This window comes from Diceros bicornis, chromosome 16 (assembly GCF_020826845.1).
Source record: "Diceros bicornis minor isolate mBicDic1 chromosome 16, mDicBic1.mat.cur, whole genome shotgun sequence".
In the NCBI taxonomy this organism is placed as follows: domain Eukaryota; kingdom Metazoa; phylum Chordata; class Mammalia; order Perissodactyla; family Rhinocerotidae; genus Diceros; species Diceros bicornis.
The window spans coordinates 42495499-42517625 of record NC_080755.1 but is presented as its reverse complement, the minus strand read 5'-3'; the positions used below and the strand labels follow the sequence as shown (position 1 = coordinate 42517625).

General features: G+C 45.0%; 1 protein-coding gene across 2 annotated transcripts in view; it reads left to right on the top strand.

Moving 5' to 3' along the window:
- Nucleotides 1-22127, top strand: part of MYO5B (myosin VB) — a 338131-nt gene that overhangs the window by 175180 nt on the left and 140824 nt on the right. For both annotated transcript variants that reach the window (XM_058557083.1, XM_058557084.1), the window contains exons 5-7: nt 9994-10150; nt 18938-19081; nt 20641-20722. In XM_058557083.1, the coding sequence (XP_058413066.1) occupies nt 9994-10150; nt 18938-19081; nt 20641-20722 (383 nt within the window). The remainder of the gene's footprint in view (nt 1-9993; nt 10151-18937; nt 19082-20640; nt 20723-22127) is intronic.

Genomic DNA, 22127 nt, shown 5'->3' with positions numbered 1-22127 from the left:
TGGTATCTAAAGCAACTGTAATATTATGAGGTCAAAGTCACAGATTCTGTTAATTCTGCGTGCTTTTTTGGCTATATTCTTAACTGAAGGAAATGTTAAAGATGTTAGAATTTAGTAAAACTAAAGATGTGCTTTTTATTCCATCCAAGTTCATGGATCTCCCCGAATTCTATTCAGGCCCCAGGTTAAGAACCCCTAAAGTAGGAGATAGTATGAAAGTGTTCTTTTCCCCAGCTGTAGGCGTTAGCAGGCAGTAGCATGCTTGTTTTAGTGCGTGTGCATCTGTGTGCTTCTAACATCCAACGCTGACTGGTCTACACTGTTATTTCAACTGTGTGGGTATCAAATATGTAAATCCAGTTAATGAGGAAACTCTGCTCTGATTTCTAGGTGATTTATCATCAGCCATTAGCTGAAGCTTAGAATTAAATGGAAAGGCTCCTATTGTCTGCAGCCAGGAAGAGTGGTTAATAAATTCACAAATTAAGGACTGTTTAGCCTCTTAAGCTAATCTTTGTTTTAAGTCCAATGTTACATTGTATTAGGCTAATATTGACGGTGAGTAAGTTACAAGATATTTAAATTGCTGCTAGTACCTGACCATATTTATATAATGACCCATTTAATTAAGCTGTTGAGTCTACAATGGGTGGTTCTTAAACCTAGCAAAACTAACGTTGTAGCAGAACATTAGAATCACTTGTGGAATAAAACAAACAAACAAATATCTGGGCCCCACCCCCAGAGACTGTGATCCAGTTGGTCTGGTGTGGGATCCAGCAGAGGTAGTTGCATAAGCTCACAGGCGTTTCTGAGGAACAGCCAGGGTCAGTGAACAAATGATACTTCTTTGTAGTCAGTGTTGCCAGAAACCATGACTTGCCTGTTGGGATCTGAGTGCCCTGAACTTCACTCCCCTCCCTGAACAGTCCTGAGCTTTCCCACCCTTTGCACAGCCTGACGCCTCTGCGTGGAATAGTCTCTCAGAATAGATCATGAAGGCCTGGAATGCTGAAGACGTTGACTGCATCCTACAGGCCACAGTGTCTCATGCTTGGGTGCTGAGCAGGGCCTAGATATGTTCAGGTGAGCGTTTTGGAAATATCTTTCCAGCAGCAGGGAGGAGAATGGATTGAGTAGGGGATAAAATAGGCACAAGAAGACCAGTTGTGCTGCCATGGTAGGATCCAGGAGAGAGAGGAGGAGAGGCAGGACTTGGGGGATAGATTAAAAAAAGAATCTAGGCACTACAGTCAGCTTTGCCTGAGGCAGTAAGGGAGAGAAAGGAGTCAAGGGCTGTTCCCAAGTTCCCCTCTCATTGCTATGTGGGGTACCATGCCATCTACTCTGGGAGGCAGGATGAGGAGCAGATTGGTGGGGAGCTTGAGAGCTCCATTCTGGACATGTAGGCTTTGGGGCGGGGGGCTGTGCAACCTCCACGTGTAGTTGTCCACTGGGCAGTTGTGCATATGTGTTTGGTTGTCGGGATAGGTCTGGGTCGGAGAGATATATCTAAGTGTGGACAACTTTTGGATGGCAGTTATAGTCACAAGGGAAGTTGACATCACCTTACAGGCAACCTGGAGAAGTGAGAGGAGATGCTGAAATGACCTTCAGGGATGCCCTAAATTTAAAAGATGGAGAAAGCAATATCTATAAAAGAAATAGTAGAAGACCTTGTATCTTACTTGTGGCTTGGCAGAGAGTGCGGTATAGAGAAAGAGAATGGACTTGAGACTGAGGTACTCGGATGCACCTGGTTTCAGATACCAGCTGGACTAACCAATGAAAAGCCATTTTACCTGAATTTACTAGAACATGTTCCTTCACTGCAAAATAGTTTTCAGGTCCAAATGAAATGGAGTTTGAAAAGTGATGTTATTTTGGCACTCTGGGGTACAAATATTATATGTGTATGTCATAGTTCACCCTAGCTAATGACAACATTAACCAAAACAAGTCTGTAAGGTATAAAATCACAGAAAACATTTGCCTCTGTTGCTCACCGTCACCTAAGCCCACAGGTTTCTGAGTGCCAAAACGTTGTTGACATTAGCAGGTAACTGTAGTTGACGTAGAATGTATCACACAGCTCAGCTGTAACCTGAATCTGGAATCACAGAATACGGGAGTTAGCCGGAGGTCGAAGGATCATATTCCAGCCCCTTATTTTAAAAGCAAAGAAGCCGACACATTCCCATTCACACTGAGGAGCCCCCTAACCAGTCAGTCTCGCTCTGCCCCTGCTTGTCTGCCAGTGAGGGGTGGGCTTGATGGAGCTCCCTGAGGTTCTTTCTGTGATGCTATCACATCTGAGAGGAGACAGCCTCTCTTGGGAACAGCAAGTAAGTGGCAGGGACGGATTTGTTTTTCTGTACTTGTATCACACTACACATAGGACGAGGTTTATAAATGGAACTTAACACTCCCAGGGCCGCTGTGAAACTGAAGTGGGAAAATGATCCCTGGATATTAAACATGCTAAGTACTTATCTCCTACATTGTCAGAAGGTTCAATTTCATCTTCCAAGTAGACACTTAGGACTCTGACTGCTAAATACCAAGTAAGCAATTTCCAATGAATATTTATGACGGCCTTCCTGAATGGCTTGTCTTGCGTTCTGGGCTGTACCTGAGCACACAGCCCTACCTGGTGGAGAGGGAGGTGTGGCAGTGGAGGACATCACCGCCTGGTGGCGAGGTGCTTGGGGATGTCCGTCTGTCTCCCTTACTGCTGAGCACAGGGCTCTCCCACAGGTGCCCTCCCTCCAGGTGCCCAGGATGTATTTCTTCCTTCCCGCTTGAGGCCTGGCTTTCTTGTTGGAAGGGTTCACAGGATCTCTTCTTGGAGCTGTCTGTCCCAGCCCCTTCTCACAGCAGAATGTTGTCTCTAGTGCTCCCACCCTGGGAGGAAGCCTTTCACTTTAGACTCATTGCATTTGTGTGGCTCCATTTCAAGCCCAAATCTGCCTGAGCATAATTTTCTTGTATCCCTCCTGCCTAACTTACCCTCCGTCCCACAGCCTTACCCTCAACTCCTCGCAGAACCCAGTTCCGTTCCCCCAATCTGATTCTGCCCTCTATCTCCCTTTACCTAACTTTCCCACTCGAGTGGGGTTTTGATATCATTTTGTTTTTATATAGTTGTATGTTTGTATCCCTAAGGATTATGTTGTTTCTTTCTGCTTGTTTGAGTTTCTAAAGATAGTATCATACCATATATAGTATTGTCATTTTTTAGTCAGCGTTGCTTCTAAGGTCCATTTTAATTATATTTTCCTAGCCTGTCTCCCAATTATTAACTCTATCCATGGTACTGACACAAACATCTTTGTTGAACAGAAATTCGTAATTAAAAATTCTTGGTATCCCCATTCTCGAGCGTAGTGTTTTTAAACCATAGTAGATGATCTGTGTTGTGATGATGGTGTTGAAAGTAGAATTAGAGACTAGACAGACATAGACAGTCAAGACACAGTGGATTGATTATCCCATTAGTGAACAGAATATATTCTACGGACACACCCAGAGTTTCAGATGATCTGTCACTAGAGAAGGAAAGGATGGAGGGGCTTAATGATGTGTTCAGAGACGGGGCGTCCTTCCTACTGTGCCTTAGCCCCATTTCCCCTCCCTCTTGTTTTGCAACTGTGCTGTGTGTCGGAGGCTTTAGCGCATGTTATTCCCACCTCATCTACCTCTCTCAGCGATTGCCCAGTTCAGGGAAATAGAGCTGTACCTATCTGAGGCTCAGGCCTCCACAGTCCCCTTCCCATGGCGAGCGTGGGAGACTGAGCACAGGGCAGGGGCCACCGAGCTCCATTTTGCACAACTCTAGGGAGCACCAGACCCTGGGTGCCGCCTGTATAGACCACTACATGTGACTATATGTCTCTTCTTGACACAATCCAAGTGCTGGCCTGCCCATCCAAGTTTCTGCGTCTGATCTCGGCCATCATCTAGACTTACGTTCTATAGGGGGAGATGAGCGTATAAGGTATACTAAGTAGACAAGTAGAATATTAGTAAACTGTATAGTAAATGCTCTGAAGTTAGGGCAGTGAGGGAGGGGCTTCTGAAGCAGTGATGTTTCAGCTGAGGAGATGATGTTAAGCCAACCAGAACTGAGGACGCCTGATTCATACCTAATGTCTTATACTGAGGCTAGATTTGTTAAGGGGGATTCACTAAGGGATGCTGTATTATACCAGAAGAGTGAAATGATAATACAGAGATGTCACAGCACAACCCAGAGGGAGCTTGTGCAAGGAGATAGAAGCCTGTGTTCAAGGTTGGGCTCAGCATCTCACTAGCTGAGAACTCTGGGCACATCATTTGGCCTTTCCAAACCTAAGTTCTCAGAGTTTTGTACACCATTTGAGCATGATGTAAATAGGCGGTTAATTAATTACATTGAAATGCAGTAATACATGAGCTGCCATAAGGCAGAAGATGATTGAGTGCCAGGTATTAAGAGTTGTGAGATCAAGGAAGGGAAAATCAGTTTGAGCTAAAATAGCTGCAGGCACATGTAAAGTAGAAAGGAATAAAGAGAGAAGCCCTTTGGGGCGTGAACAAATAGAAGAGTGACATGTGATAAAGCTGGAAAGAGAGACGCTGGCTCACACAGAGTCTTGAACACAGCAGAGCTTAGTTAGAGGCAGAGGGATGCTATTGAAAGGCTCAAAGCAGGGGAGAGGTATGATCCGATATTTATGTACGGAAGGTCATATAAGGAGGATGTAATATAGGAGGGTGAGTGTGGGGGTTAGAAAGATGCTGTTGTAACCCATGTCAGAGATGATGATGGCTGGCACTCACAGGTACAGAGAAGAGAGCAGACTATATTGGGAGATGAATTCAATAGGACGTACTGATGTGGGGCTTGAGGGAAGGGGAGGAATCCACAGTGCCTCCTAGGTTTCTGGCTGGAGTCGGTGAGTGGAGGCTGGTGCCACTTACATGGAGAAGGTATGGGTGGGGAGCGGGAAGGAGTGGAGAGGCTTTGGTGCCAGGAGCCCTGGGGATTCAAGGTTAAAGGGAGTGCCTGCCCTCTGAGCTCATAGTTCACTGACTAATGTGTGGACTGACTGTGGCTGTTAGAACACAGGGTGCCACGTGTGAGAATGGTGGGTGCCACATGTGTCCACGAGTAGGGCACCTGGCCTTGCCCTTCACAGCCGAGCTGGTTGCTCTGGAGTTCTCTGGATCTTCTCTCAGTCGGACACAGTTGGAGCGGTGTCTTTCTGAGGGTTCTGTGTACATACTGCTGATTGAGAGGCCACAGGTGACAAATTATTCTCTGCAGGAAACCCAAACAAGACAGCACCTCAGCAGGATTTCTCAAAACAGTTCCCACTGTTTTGTTGTTTGGTGTTTCTCTGGCTGATCAGCAGGGCTCTCTTTCGGTGGAGGGTGGAACAGTGGAGGGACTTCAGGTGCCTTGACAGCCATCTGCTCTGCTCTTCTCCCTAGGGGCCCCACCCAGAGATGGGGAGGGGGAGATCAGTTGACCTTGCTTAGGGAGCTCACAGCACTGCAGTGGTTTGGTGGGAAATGTTTGCAGGAGGAGGTGGTTTAGCAGCACTTCTGCCTCTCAGGTGTTAAAGGTGGGGATCCAGTGTGAACTGGGGAGTAGTTGTGTGTGCATGTGTTGGTTGTTGGCCTTTTGCCTGAAAGCTGGAGAATGGCTGGGTTCCTCACCTCAGAATCCTGGGCTCTTGCCTGACGCACAGGCTTCAAGGGATTTTTCCTGTTTGGGGTAATGCATGCTTTCCTGATAACAGCCTAAACCTGAGTCGAGGCTGGGCAGGAAATTCCTTGGCCATGTTTTTCTTTTTCTAAATAAAGGAGATTTTACTGGACTCAGGAGAAAAGGATTTATTGAAAAGCAAATTGACCCAAGTTACCAGCTAAGTCATGTCTATAATAGGGCTGAATGGATGAAGCAACACGTTGGTTATGTTTTTGAAGGATATTAGAATTTCACAGTTAAGAATATCTCCCCCCAAACCAGCTATTAATAATTAGAATTTGAAACCAAAAGCTTTTCCCCACCCATACTTCCTGTTCGGATTTTGGTCATAGAATCATCAGATGTCAGAGATAGAGGAGATCGCCTGGGGAGTCCAAGTCACAGCCTGTGCTGTAGAAAAGACAGAGACCCAGAGAAAAGAAGTGACCCAAAGTCACACAGCAAGTATAATGACCACACAAGGACTGACATCAGTATAAAGTGAAATGTGACGATGGTATAAAGTGGTACAAAGCAAATGATGTGGGACTTTAGAAGATGGAGAAGTAATTGCCTGCTAGGGTACCTAAGCCAGGAGGGAGTGGACTTGGGACATGGGTAGGACTTCAGTATAAGGGTGTATGTTGAAGGCGATTTCAGGTGGAGGGGAGACCATAAACGGCAGTGTTGGGCAAGTGTGCAGTTTCAGAGATGGACAAGTAGTCCAATTTGGCTGGACTACAATACCGTCTTATAAGAAGTGTAGAGATTATCTCATATAATCTTGCAGCAAATCTGTAAGATGAGGGTATCCTCCGTAATGTGGTTAGGGCTTACAAGAGCCTGCTGATGGCAGAACCAGGACTCAGGCCGGATCCTTAGACTGACATCTCGGTGTTCTTTTCACAGCACCACAGTTGGCCCACACTTGTTCAGGGTTTTAGCCTTAGGGGTATGCATGGTAGAGGGTTTCAAATGCTTGACTAGGGAGTTTGGACTTGATTCAATAAGTAGTGAGTAGTTTCTTCAGTTTTTTTGAGTGGGGAAAACATGATTAGAGCTGTGCTTTGAACATTTAATCTGGCAGGAGTGTTAGGATGAATCAGAGACCTAGGTACCTAAGTCAAGGTGACCACCTAGAAGAGCATAAGCATAGTTGGGGGTCAAAGTCATAAGAGAGTGGACTGAGATAACCTGAGCTCAAATAAGTTAACTACCTTGTCCAAAGTCAGATAGCTAATCGGTGCAAACAAGTTTCAAATTCAAGTTTGCTTTTAATGCCCATATTCTGGTTTTGTGTTCTCTATTGAGTTGGAAGCAAAGCTAATATACGTAGAACAAGGTGAGCGTGCTATTGCACATCATCCCTTAGGCCAATTTATGGGCTGTTACAAATGGTTTATATATACACGTAATGTGCCCTGTAATGGACTAGGAATGGGAGTGGATGGTATGTGCAGAGTGCAATGGAGCTAAATAGAAACCATCAATTTTTCAAATATTTTAAATTGGTCTAAGTTAGGAAAGTTGCTAAAAAGTACTTAGTGGTTTAAGAGGAGGGGGATTTACCTGACTTAAGCCTACATGTGAGCATCCGATCTAATATCCACCAATTAGGCGTGCGTTAGCACTAATGGTCATTGCCCATACTTCCTCATGCCCCAGAGCCTCAAATGTAGAGATTTTTAAAACTTGGAGATATTTATAACTCCTGATAATAGCTTGGCCATGTACACGCATTTTCATTAGGACACCAAAATTTACCTTAACATCCTGCCAGTTTTTTTTTGTTTCCCTGCCTTGATTCCTTCTCCTTTGAGTTCCTGACACTTTGTTGTCACATAAACCAGCCCCCTTTTTGACTTCCTGCCACTTACCCTTAGAATAGCCTGCTTGCTTCTCAAACTCCTCTGTCTCTTGTGTGAGTCATTCTTTTCCTGAGCAGTGCATGACTTTTCAGTCATTTACCAGTGATGCACAGGGCAGTTTCCATCTTGACACTGCAGGTGAAAAGAGATAAGTGTCACCGGTCTGTGCCTTATTTGTCTGTGCCAGATGTAATATGTTATCTGGGTATCCTCGCAGTCCAATTTCCTGTGTGTGCTGTGTTGCCGCAGGGAGCCTGGCAGCACTCAGTCCCCCCGCTGCTCTGATTGATTCTCTCCTGGCACCCGTGTGTCGCTCCCAGGAATCTTTGTTAAGTTCTTTGGACAGTATATACCACTCCATTCGACATAGTTTTCTGCTAAGGACTAATTGCTCAGACGTATCCTTTGCTCGTCCATTTGTTTTAGGTTAAATGTGCAGACTTTGGGCAAAACTCTGAACTTTGGGGCGTGGCTCTTGCAATCTGGTTCTCCTTGTTGCAGATACAGGGAGTGGAAGATGGCATCTAACTTAGGTCCATTTCAGATTGAAAGCCCAGCTTGTTCTACTCTTAGTCACCTGGGATGGTTGTGCTCTGAACAGCTGTCTAAGGAGTTGATTATGAAGGTATTGAGAGGAGAGGGGGCATCTGTCATGATCCTCAGGGTCCGCTGGATGTCATATAAAATTAAGATAAAAAATAAATGAGAATGGGAAATATAAGCATCCACAGGCTTCTTTAGAGGCCACCTTTCAATGTAAAGATGTCACAGGAACAAGGAGAGAAGAAATAGACACTCTAACAGTGATATCCTAGAACTACAAGGGATCCCAGAAAGCCACTTCTTACTCCATCCTCCATATACCAGGTAGGATTCTGCATACATTTTCAAGTAATTGGTTGTATAGCCAATTTGAAAGATCTGTTTTTTTCAGCTTCATCTTCTCAGTAGTGTCTGCTAGCCACCTATATTCCCTCAGGTCCCTCCCCGTTTGATGAACATTTATGAGCGGAGACCACACAGCTCTTTGCTGACCTTGAAGAGAGGCTGAAGGTTAAGATTTCTTAAGCCCACCTACCATACCGGACTCTCCTCTGGTGCTCCCACCTCCACCCCAGTTCTTTTCTGTCTTGCTAGTCCATCTCTAGTTGACGTCAGTATTATCACCCCACTTTTCCAGCTTCTTGGCTGTTGACCCCGATCAGAAGCAGGGCCAACATTCATTCACATGTTGTGATAAGCCGCAACCTACCCGTGTTGATAATTAGCGAGGTGGGGCAGGCAGCTCACGGTGGCTTTCTGTTCTTTCTTCTATAGCCCACTCTACCCAGGAAGCCACAGGAGCTGGTGTTAGGAGTATTGGGCTGGTGCCTAGAGACCTGTGTTCTAAACCTACCTTCACACTTCTCAGTTTCCTTATCTGGAAAAGAAGGGGGCTGCTTGATCCCTAAGTTGCTTCCACTCCAACAATATACTGGTACTTTGTACCAGGCACTGTTAGAGGCACTGGAGACTGAAAGCGAAGTGCCTGCCCTCCGGGTAGTGGATTTGTAACTGAAGGTAGATGGCTGAGTACAGCCCTTACGTGTAGTTCATTGCCCAAACATTTGTTCTCACTCCCTGCTTGAATATCCATGGTCCTTGGAGACAAAATAGGCTGCTCTTTGCGTTACTTGTCTGACCTCCTACTATCTATTTTAAAGGGATAAATATAGGTGCATTTTTATCTGATGTAGAGTATCTTCTTTCTGCCTTCCATTTAGTCTGACTAAAATCCCTCTTATTACAATTGATAACCGTTTTATCTAATTTCTGGGAAACTTGAGGCAAGATCAGCCTGGTGGTTAATAGCATGCCCTTTGTGATACATCTGTATGAACAAAAATGTTCAAAGCTGTGTCTGCTGGGATGCTAGGCTCAAATACAAAAAGAAGAAAAGATTCTCATTCTTGAAGAAAATATAACTTATACAGTGGCACAAGATGGGCACATAACAGAAACAAAAGCGAGATTATGTCACTGAAAGCATGTATATATGTAAATTCTCAGAAGATATATATATTTATATGTATATAGGAATGGTCTAGGGGGTACTGCATCCAGAGACAACTTGGGAAAGTGACCAGCTGGCTGTGTCCCCCTTCCTGTGGGTCATAAAGAAGCGTGGGTGCCATTTGTAAGCCTGTTTCAGAACTCCTGTGTTTCTCCCCACTTTCAGATCTCGTGCAGGCATGTGAGGGAGGGTGGACTCTTTTTACGCTGTTCCTCATATTTATCCCTAAAAGAAGGAGAGATGCTCCTGATCAGGCTCAGGTCCTTGTCAATAGAGTCTCTGGAAGGCAGCAGAGCCTTTCCATAGCCAACAACTGACCAGAGCTTCTTCCTTTCCAGGGATGAGAAGAACCAGTCCATCATAGTCAGCGGGGAGTCTGGAGCCGGCAAGACTGTGTCAGCCAAGTATGCCATGCGCTATTTCGCCACAGTTGGTGGCTCAGCCAGTGACACCAACATTGAAGAGAAGGTCCTGGCGTCCAGTCCCATCATGGAGGTAAAGCCTTCCAAACATCCTTGGCCTTCTTCGCTGGATTTCCTTCTGCTGGCAGCAAGACTGCTGGGTGTCCAGCCTTGCATGGCTGATCACAAGAGTCCTTGGAAGCAGCTCACATGGTTAGCATTCAGGCCTCTCCCTGAGAGAACCCATTGTCCACTATTGAGGAAAAAATTATCAAGATGCCCCTAAAACCACAGATTTGGGAATAACCTGAGCTAGTAGTGTCTTACAGGTCCCCAGTATTGGGCAGAGTATCTTCTTCATGTTTTCCTGTCCCTTGATTCTGCTGAATGCTGTAGTGACAGCTCTTCTTCATCTACTACCACCTCTGCTGCTGTTCCCCTCCCATACTGCCATCATGTGTCAGCAAATCAGTGCTTCACCAAAACCTTTCGATGCTGTGAAGGCCCACTGAATCAGGAGGGCAATTCTCATGGGGATGGGGAAGCCTAGGTAGAAGATTCCCTTTTTTTTTTTTACTCCCAAAATCCTTGAAGATTTTATCTTTGAGGGGAAAAGTAGAGCCAAAAGGTAAGTGATAACAGAATCTGTTACCTGTGATGGCATGAACTGGCCAGGACAGGTCTGGTCTGTATTTTCACTGCCCCTCCACCTCCCAGCCTGGGTGGGCTCAGAGTAGTCGATGCAAGTGCAGGGCCAGAGAGATTTCCTAAAACTTAGATCTTGCTGTAACAAATCATGTTACAGGGCCAGAACTCCATTTCTCTTTTTCTTCCTTTCCTCTATAAAAACTTAATTCTGATGGAGTGGAACTAAATGGCCTCACAGTCCCTGGGCCAGCTTTGATTTCCTGCCTTTGAAGCAGATGCTCTTCATTGTTGTCTGGGTTACAGTCTGGTAGGAGTAGGCCCTTCTGCTAGCCCTGAGCAGCCCCTTTGTTTTATTAAGAAGAAATTGAATTGAGGCTGAAAGCTGCCAAGATAGCATCAGATTTCTCTGCACAGCCTTGAGCCCCGTTGATTAAGACACAAGGCACCAACGTGGTTGGTCTTCCAGATTATTTTGGAGCTGTGGGGAACAAGAACCTGCCTGGATCTTCCCAGGTCCCCTCTCTCTTGTTCCTTTATACCAAGGGCAGGAGTACGTTCTAAGTCTCAATTCGTAGGAGTTCATTGATTATCCAGGCAAAATCTCCTGCCTACAGAGTTGCATTATCTGGAGAACTTTTATTCTCTGCTGAGTAATAGGACACAGCATATTCACTAAGAATTCGACAGAAGCAAATTTTGGTATTTGTTCTTATGTGAATTGGGAAAATGGTCAATACAGTTGAAGACATTTTTACCAAACAGATAAAAACAGAAAAACCCCACTTTTATTCAATTACAATGGTTCTTAAACTTCACTGTGCATCAGAATTGCCTTAGAGGGCTTGTTAAAGCGAATTACTGGGCTCCACCCCCAGAGTCTCTGATTCAGAAGGTCTGGGGTGGGCCAGAGAATCTGCATTTCACATAAGTTCCTAGGTAATGCTGATGCTGCTGGTCTGGGTACCACACCTTGAGAACCATTGACCTATTAAAAAGATAAGAACAACTCCCTGGAAAATATGAAAGAATGAAGGGAAATGATCCCCCCTGATCCTACAGCCTGCTGATAATCGTTCAGCATTTTGATATATTTCCTTCCATCTTTTTCACTGAATGTTATAGTATAAGCCTTGTCCCCATATCATAAAGCTTTTTATGAATTGTCTTAGTGGCTGCAAACATATGTTTAAATATGCTTTTACCATAATTTAACTCCCTACTGTCAGACATTTAGCTGGTAGCCCTGTGCGTCTGCTCATAGCATTTATTCTAAGCCCTGAGGCAGGGGCCTGGCCGTGGCCTCAGTTCAGAGGCATCAATTGTGGACTTTAACCTTGGCCTCCCTTGGACCATCTACTGCACTTAAATGGAGGCACCTAAGATAGCAGTCTACGATTAGCATCATGTTTCATCTCAAATGAGAGTGAAACAAGGATTTCAGCTTCTCCCTTGCCCCTGAGTTTCAGTTCATCTTTTAGGTAGTAAGATTTCGAAGACACAGAGTGGCTCTTCTTTTGGAAAGAGAGTAAGTGGTTTTTCTGGGCAAAACAGAAGGGAAAAAACCTGTTTGATCTCTGGTGACTGAACAAAGTTCTTATTACTCAAGATGGGAATTCAGTGAAGACAGATCACCACTTTATTAAACAGGTATGAGACACGGGGAATGGTTTTTTAAATGTTATTGTTTTGTTGGGATAAAATATACATAATATAAAATTTACCATTTTAACCATTTTAAGTGTACAATTGAGTGGCATTAAGTACATTTACAATGACATTGGCAACCATCACCACTATCCATTTTCAGAATTTTTCATCATCCCAAACAGAAACTCTGTACCTATTAAACAATAACTCCCTATTCTGCCCTCCACTCTGCCCCAGGTAACCTCCATTCTACTTTCTGTCTCTCTGAATTTGCCTCTTATAGGTACCTCATGTAAGTGGAATCATACAATGTTAATCCTTTTGTGTCTGGCTTATTTCACTTTGCATAATGTTTTCAAGGTTCATCCATGTTGAGCATGTATCAGTACTCTTTCTTTTTATGGAGATAATCTATTGCGTGTATATACCACATTTTGTTTATCCTTTCCTCCTTTGATAGATACCTGGGTGGTTTTAACCTTTTGGCTAGTGTGAATAATGCAGCTGTGAACATTGGTGTGCAAGTATCTGTTTGAGTCCTTGCTTTGGGAATGCTTTTTAAATGACTGTGGTCTAAAATGATCTAATGTTTTCAGCATCCATTATGGCCTGAGTAGGCTGGTGGACTGCTGGGGAGGCAGAGTGCTTTGACATGGGAGAAATGCGAGAGCCACATACATCCAGAAATACACAAGATGTGGTTCAGTTGCCAAGGTCTAAAGGAGGAGAAGTGTGTCCGTGAACCAGCCTAATCTTTCATGATGTCATGTAAATAAATGCTATAGTGGTTTGGGCTCAAAACATTAAATTTCTATCTTGTGCAAATTGGTACCTTGGAAACTATGTGGGTAAGTCCTGAGGGCTCATTCTGTCAAATATAGAATTTTGTCATCATAGAGACTGTCCCTCGAGCTGTTATTAAGTGTTATATTTGAGAGAAATCTTGGATATGAACATGGAAAGGAAGAATTATAGCGAGGAAGAACTCAGGATGGGATTAGAAAGAGTGTTGCCAAGCAGAGAAAGAGCAGCTTTTGCACTGCCAAAACCTGACTTTTCACCAGCTTGGAGTCTAGCTGGGCCCTCGTGTCAGGAGCCCAGTCGGCTTTGTGGCTCCTCAGAGGGCTACAGCCAACACAAAGTATGTCTTAATCAGGGGACAGCTGATTACTGATTACCCTGCCCCTGTCCCGGGGAAGGGTGGCACCTCCCAACGAAGCAATCAGTTAGTCTTGTCATCATCTCATTATTTCCGCAGCCCAGCAACTGCAGATGCCTCCTGGGGAGACCGAACGTTGAGGGCAGTGTGAGGAGGCAGAATTCCCCGTGGGCTGCACTAAGTGGCAGTTGTTTGAATTAAAGGCGACTTGAGGATGGATTGGGATTGGCTGGGATGGATTGGGATGATTTATTGTCAGCGCCAGAGCTCTCTGACCCCATTCTGTGTAAGAACTTGTCAGCATCCCGGGAGTGATTTGTTCACAAGTCTGCGCTGATTAAAAGGGCATTGGTAATCAAGAGACTCTTAGAGTGGGAACAGAACCAAGTCCAGGCCGGAGGGCTCGTGTGACTTCTTGGGGTGACTGGAATCTGCAGGCATAGAATTCCAGGAGCTACAGAGACTCCCCTCATCCTAGGAGAAAGAAAAGGGGCTGGGGTACAGTGAACAAAGTTGATAGAAACTAAGAGCAGTTACTACATAATTTTCAGGGTTTGAGTTTTTTTTAAGCTAAAGAAACAAGAAGGCCTACAACTATTAACCTATTTATACAGGAATCTGCCCCAGTGTACCTTACTGAGCCCATCTCCTCTTGTGTTTCAACACACGGGCCACTCCATGCTTCTCCATTCTCACACATATCCTCGTTCCTTTGCCCACACTATATTCATGAATAGAATCCCTTCTCCTTCCCTACTGGTACAATTCTACTCACCCTTTAAGATCCACTGCATTTTCCACTTCTTAAAGCCTTTCCCATTCTGCTGGGCATGGCTAATTCCTCCCTTTTGTGTATTTCCCCAGTACTCAGTATGTACTTTCTTGTTGTGTAATCCCAATTATATTGAAATTATTTATTCTAGTCCGTTTTTGTTTTACTACGTATTTTTGTATTCATAAACCATGAAGAAGATTGTTCTGTTTTGTCATATATAAATGGTGTCCTATTCTATCAACCATTTTGCAACTTGCTTTTTACTCAACATTTTTTTTATTTATCCATGAATCATACTCTAGTTTACTTAGTTGAACAGCTTTATAGTATCTCGTTATATTTATCTGTTCCCCCATTGGTAGACATTTAGGTTATATTTCTTTTTTTATTGTTAAATACAATCCTCATTGAACATTCTTGTGCATACTCATTTGTGTACTTTGTGAGTTTCTCTGGGTTATATCTAGAAGTAGAGTTGTTGAATTGTTAGGTACATGTATGTTCCATTTTACTAGATGTGCCCAATTATTCTTCAGAATGGTTGCTCCAGTTTGTGTATTTGAACCAGCAGTGTAGGAGAGTTCCCTTTTCCTCACATCCTCATCATCATTTCACAGTACCACAGTTCTTTGTTACTGCCACTCTGGGCCATCGTTTTAGTCTGCCTTTCTCTGTTTACTCTTGAGGTTGAGAATCTTTTCTTATGTTTATTGGTCATGTGAGTTTTTTCTGTGAATTTTCTGCTTATATCATTTGCTCATTTTCCAAATGTTAACTACTTGCATCATATCCGCCCCTTTTGCTGGACTGTGGACTCAGTGAGGGTCAAAGCGTGGGTTTTTATCATCTGTAACAACTGGACTTGCTTTCCTCCTGCATCAAAATGTTTCCTTAGTCACCAACCAGAAAAATCTAGCAAAGGTTTAAAAGATAAAGCACTACATGCAAGTCTTCTGCTTCTCAAAGCAGCCTCGTGAGGTAAGAGAGTCTTTTGGCAGTGATCTTCAGACCTGGGGCAAGCTTTCCCAAGCTATCATAAGGAGTGGTCTCAGGTAGAGTAAAGGCTCTTGTTGCCATTTTATAAATTGCAAAATTTGAATCTTTTGAAATTTTGGAATTGAGACTTATTTATTGAAAGTAGATTGTTCTTTAGAATGTTCCACAAACCAGCCTTTCCTGATTGCATCCTCATAATGTTGTTAACATGTTCCTTTGCCTCCTGTATTTCCTGTAAAAGGGCAGAAAAATTTAGAGGCTTGATCAGATTCAGGTTTGATTTTGTTTTTTTTCAAACCAAGGATTCTTTGTTGGCAGTGTTGTGTGCTCCCATCAAGAGGCTCAGAATATGTAGCTGTCTTTTTGTGATGTCAGCAGCCATTGATTATGCAGTGATTTATTAATTCCTCGGGAGTCACAAAATGGTGGTTTTTCCATTCTCTTTCCTCCTGCATTTATTAGCTGAAATAAGTCTAAGAAGAGAAACTTCTCACCGACTAGTCACCCTGATAGAGTTTACACAGGAAAGTTAGGGTAGATGTTTGATTCATAACTTACTAGTTGTCAGAGTAATGAGTTGATGCCCTACCATCCTCTGAGAGGCTTTTCCTCGCTTTCTCATAAAAAGATAGAAGTGAGGATTAATGTCTTTGTCTTTTATCCTTTGATTTGACCTGGCTATTTGAGATGTGAGAAGTCACCCCGTGTGTGGCATCTCCTGTCTAGTGAGTGCTTTGGAGAGTTGGGGGATGACTGTGAAGCCAAGTGGCATGAACAGACTTTAGACTCGGGCATGTCTGGATTTATATCTTGGTGTTGCCACTTCCCAGTCATGTGACCCTGGGCTCACTTCTTAACCTTTCTGAGCCTAAGTTTCCCCATAAGTATGATGAAAGTTGTTAATGCCTGTCTCCTAGGGTCCTTGTCAGGATTAAAGGAGACTAAAAGAAGCCCAGCCCAGGACCTGGCTCATGATGGAGGCCTGGGGAAATGATCATTTTTACCAGCGTTTTAGGGAACACAGCCCTCCTTGCTATTTTCCAAACAGAATTGGCTTACTAAAGTATGATGGTGGCTTGTCATGTGTGCCTTGAAGGATCAGAGAGCTCCGTGGAGGAGAAGTGGGTGCTCAGAGGCCTCTGTTGAGATGATGAGGTTGGTGGGTGCTGGGGGGCTTGAGTCCCTATCTTCCTTGACTAGAGGGAGCTTGTGACATGAACTCCTCTGATTAGTCATCTCTCTCAGAGTCATTTCAGCTTGGCCAGATTCTAGCCCTTCCCTGACTTTGGGCATATTCTATGCTCCAAGGTATCCTTCAGGGCAACCCGACATACCAAGGTTACACTTTCCCCCACTTCTCTGCAGAGGCACACACCATACATGTGAAGGATGGGTTGCTTTATACACTTTAAACCCTTAAAGAAAAGTTTATATTGCAGCCTCAATGGGAGATTTTAGGACCATAGAGTGGCAAGTGACCTTTGAGGACAAGGACTCCAAAACTCTCATTGTGCAGGAAAGAAAACTGAAACCCAAGTTCATTTACTCTTCCATTCACTCAAATATTTTTGAATGACTGCTGTGTGCTGCGCACTGGGATAGGTGCTGGAGATCCTATGCTGAAGCGGATGTGCAGTCCCTGCTCTCATGGAGATGGGGTAATATCTCACGGAGTTAGGGGGGAGAGGAAACAAGAAGGGAAGTGTAGAGGCCGCAGGAGCACGTGGTGGGAGGAGCTCACCTAGCCTGTGAGGTCAGGGAAGGCCTTCCTGAAGAAGCAACATTTAAGCTGAAACTGGAAGAAAGAGGAGGAGTCAGCTAGGTGAACGGCATTTGTAAACTTGAGTGGGGGGCAGAGAGAACATAGGGCTTTTTTTTTTTTTTTTTTTTTTTTGGTGAGGAAGATTAGCCCTGAGCCAACGTCCGATGCCAGTCCTCTTTTTTCCGAGGAAGATTGGCCCTGGGCTAACATCCATGCCCGCCTTCCTCCATTTTACATGGGATGCCACCACAGCATGACTTGACGAGCAGTGCATCGGTGCATGACCGGGATCCGAATCCCGGAACCCCTGGCCGCCGAAGCGGAGCACGCGCACTTAACCGCTACGTTACTGGGCCGGCGCCAACATAGGTCTTTTGAGAAAGGAAAGAGTTCACGATTGTTCGAGGCTGGACATCAAAGGCAAGAGTGACGAGAGGCAAGGCTGGGTCATCCTGCAGAGCCTCGCAAGCCGCGCTGAGGATTTAAAGCTTGATCTCAGAGGGCAGTGGAAGCCACTGAAGCATTTTACACAAGGAAATATAATAACTGGGTTTATATTTTAGAAGAAAACCCTGGTGGTGAAGTGGAGAATAGAGAAGAGTGGGCTCAGGGAGGCCCATTGAGAGGCCATTGAAGACTCCAGGAAAGAGTTGATGACAACTTGGGCTTAGGCTGCCGCAGTAGGACACAGAGCAGTGGGAAGATGTGCGACACGTTGGGAATGTCACATTGTATACGTGGAGAGTGAGTGGATATGCAGAGTGAGGCCATCCTGGGATCAACAGCTTCCTTAGTGCAATGCCAGGCTTAGGTGTCTGTGAATGAGTGCATGACTCAAGGCCTCACTTGACTCATCTCAACAATAGGAATAGTTGATAATTTTCCTTATCAAGACTTAACGGGACATTTTCATGAGTATTAGAGGTCAACTTTTTGACCTTTTAAACAGTAGTGATTTGCTTTCAGCTGGTCTGTTAGCCTTGTTAATAACAGCTGCCAGCTGAGCCTTACATAGTTTTGGGGAGGTCAGGAGCTAGTAATAGTTCTGTGGCTTGGATTTGGCTGGCAGCAGTAGAAGGCGGATTGGGATTTTGGATTTTCTTTCAACCTCTTTGTGCCTCAAATTTCCTAGACGACTGAAAAGTTATAGTGTATGTTTTTCAAGTGTTTTAACCACCTAAAAAGTAAACATGAAAAGGATTAAAATATTAATATATTACCAATCCACTAGCAATGTGATATTTTATGGAAAGTGAGTATTTACACAGCAAGGCCCGTCATTTAGCCACTCATTTTTAAAATTATTGTCAAGTGTTTTGAACTGTGTCCCTGCAGCTGCATAAGAAATGGTACCAAGAGAGTGATGGCTTCCCGATTTGTCCTAGTGATAAGGTGAGGAGGGGTGGGTGTTGATCTCTGGTCTCTTGCTAGGAAGTACCGTTTATCAGTTGGGAATGATATTTGGCTGCTTAGTTGTGGGCATCTAATCAAAGTGAATTAAGCACAGGAGGGTTTACTTTTCTCACAAAAAGTTCAGAGCTATTGGTTTGGTGGCTCAAAAGGTGTCAGGGCAGTAGTCTTTGTGATTCTCTAGACCTTTCCTTCATTGGTCCCAAGATGACTGCTACAGCTGTAGCCATCATTTGCGCATTCCAGACAGGAAAAAGGAAGCAAACCACTTCATTACTCTCATTGGCCATCGTGAGGAGTAAAGGAGACAGGAGAATGAACTTCTGTTTTGTCTTAGCTCGGCCCCTTGTCATCCTGGTAGCAGGGATGTTCTGTAATGAAGGAAGAGGAAGAGAATAGAGACAGATGCTGCCACAAACATCCAATCCTAAATTCAAGACAGCCCTCCCTGCTTTGCACACCTTTGTTTGTCTGTTCGGTACAGGCCATTGGAAATGCTAAAACCACTCGCAATGACAACAGCAGCCGTTTTGGGAAGTATATTCAGATTGGCTTTGACAAAAGGTACCACATCATTGGGGCCAACATGAGGACCTACCTGTTGGAGAAGTCCAGAGTGGTCTTTCAGGTGAGTGGTGTGACTCAGGCCTTTTGGTATTTTTTCCCATGGATTTTCCCTTGCTCCCTGCCCCCTCCCTGAACCCAAAGAGCAATTCATCTTTTGAGTCTGGAATTGGATATACTTTTTCTTCTGGTTTTCTATGTTTTCTTTCATCAACATGTATTCACGCAAATGCTATAGGCATCAGGCCTGAAAAATCTTTTACCTGGTATTGTTTTTTTCAGTGGGTATTGTTTTTTTCAGTGGGTATTGTTTTTAGATTCAATCAACAAACATGTATTGAGTGCCTATTATGGGCTAGCCCTGTGCTAGACGCTGAAGATAGAGTGAAGAATAAGACAGTCTTGTTCCTTATGGATTTTAGAGTCATGATCAGAGGAATGTCATATAGGGTCTGGGGGTTTCAGCTCTCCCCAGGAACTCGCTTGTTTGCTAGGTTATATATACAAAAAAAGAAAAACCCTACTTGGCCACATATTTAGTTTCCTTTTCAAATAAATGGAGTGCCCTCTTCTCACCTGACTCAGTTCTTCATTGCTCTGTGCCCACCTTTCGCTCCCTCCTCCCCGACTGCTCTCTGGCCTCTCAGTGACCCTCTTCCTTCTCCGCCCTGGCCTTTGGTGGTCAGTGCAACTCACCTCCTCCAGCCTCCTGGTGATGCCCCATCCCTGAACTGAGATGATGATGCGTGAGCTGGCCACACACCCTCCCCATGGCTTCCCTGCCCTGATGTTTCAGCTGCCTTCAGAGGGGACATCAAAATGCCTCAGCTGTTTTTCTCGATGACACCTGTCTCCATGCTGGTGCTTGGCCAACGTCTAATGAAATTTTTAACCAGCTTTATTATTTTTTCCCCTTTTGTGCCAGGCTTTCTCTCCACCTCTCAAGTTTGATTTGACAACCCCACATCCTTCATTTCACTTCAGCAAAGCAAACAGCCTGCTGTGCTGGGTGCTGGTCAAATGTGCTGGCCATGGCTCTGGCCAGACTCTTCTCTGAACACCCCTTGAGCCTTCCTCTCTCTGCTCAGGCCTCCCGAAGCACCCCCCGCCCTCACCACCACTCTGCCAACTTCAGGCACATGTAGCCTGAATATTCACTGTAAATCCTGCCTCGGTCCTGGACCTTTCCTGACTGCCCAGCCTGATGTGATGGGAAAGGGTGTAGCTTTTACTTAATTCCAAGCCTCCCAGAAGAGGAAGGGAACCTACTGCAGGGAAATTACAATCCGTGTAACATTAGCCAGGCAGCACGGATATCTAAATAAGTGTTTGTTGATTGACCAACCCACCATTTGTGGAATAGCAATAATGTTCTATGTAGGAGGAAAAAGAAAACACGTGTTTTTGCATAAGTCAAGAGGTAAAAATCCTCAGGGTTGGAAGAGGGTCCCATAATAGTGAATAGAATATCTGGAAATGGGAATTGAAGTGGCAGAGGTGTGGAGGAAAACGTCAGGAAAAGTCTTGACCTCTGTCACCCAGAACGCCCTGGGATTAGACTGGGTGAGGGGATGAACTTGGGGGTCACTGCCCTAAAACTGCTTCCCGTTTTTCCTCCTTCAGGCAGATGACGAGAGGAATTACCATATCTTTTACCAGCTCTGTGCTGCTGCCAGTCTTCCGGAGTTTAAAGAGCTTGCACTAAGTAAGTAAACGGGTGTGCGCCCGTCTCCTGCGGTGGGCTGCTAGTGCAGCAGGTGGTACATCTGGGGGCTCTGAGTGGAGAAGGGTGCTCTGCTCAAAGCCCTCCATCGTGGGGTCTTGCCTCAGCTCCTCCCCTCATGTGGGCACGTCCCCTAGACCTCTTTGGGCTTCACTGCCCAACTAGTAAAATAGGGTTAATTGTACCCAGGCTGCCTGCCACAGGAAATGGTTGAGAAGGTTAGAGGCAGGGGTGGAACAGCATTTTGCAGAGCATAAGAGAATTTCCATGCATCATTATTTTGAAAAATGTCTCCACTTTAGGCATCATAAGAAATGTGTCCCAACCATGAGAATCTAGAGATTTAGCTAGGACACATCACTTAACTGTGGCCAAGGAGTTTTTAAGTCATATTTAAGGAATGAGACAGAAAAAGGAGGGCATGAGAGGATAGAGCAGGGATAAATTGGGGGTGGCTCGAGGGACATATTGTAGACCCTGGGTCTCACCACAGAAGATGAGAGAGGGGCTTAGAGGAGCGACACTGGACTGCTGGGCGTTAGCGGGCACAGTGCTGGTTTCTCCTGGACAGGCGGGGAAGCTGTGGCACGCCCGCGCTGGAGCAGGGGAATGGAGCAACCTGAAGTGCCTCTCAGCTCAAGCCAGCAGGATGTCACCTGTTGTTCCCGTCAGATAAAAAGGCAAGCTTTCCGTGGGTCCCAGTCATCCTTCATTTCAGCTAGTGCTGTTTGCCAAGGGGCCTGATGAGCAAGTTCAGTTTGCCTTGAGACTGTGGACTGAGAGCCAGGGCAAAGCGAGAAGAGGGAGCAGGCTTTAGTTCTTGCTACCACACCAACGCAGCACCTCTCCTTGGGGCCTGGGCCCTTCCCCCTTCTATGCACAGGGGCTTTGTCATGGAGTGCTGACTGAATCCTGCCGCTGAGTCCTCAAAGCCCATCTCCAGATGGACTGTGTGATGAGGGCAAGCCTGGGGGCCGTGCAGCGTCCTGTGTTTGTGGGACATCCTGTCCCTGGCCTGTTGTCTCTATTTTTGGAGGTGTGGGGAGGTCCAGTACTAACAGATGGTGTGAAGAGCTGAGTGTCTAGACAGAGGTTGGTTGGTCTTTGTGCAACTGTGAGAGACATAGACTTCTGAGGCTTTGCTGTCCTGGACCAAATCCTAGCCATCTTAAAGGCCAGCACCAGATCCGCCTCTGACCACTCCAGCCTATGCTCCCAGTCGCTAAAATACATCAAGTGGTTCAAACCTCGGTCTGCCGTCTTAACTCTCTGCTTTACTTGCTTATGAGTTCCTGTAGCAGTAGGTGCCTGTGCCATGAAATTTAGCTTTGGTTCCCCCATTATTCATTCATCAAACCCTACATAGGCAGTGTTAGGCACTGGAGAT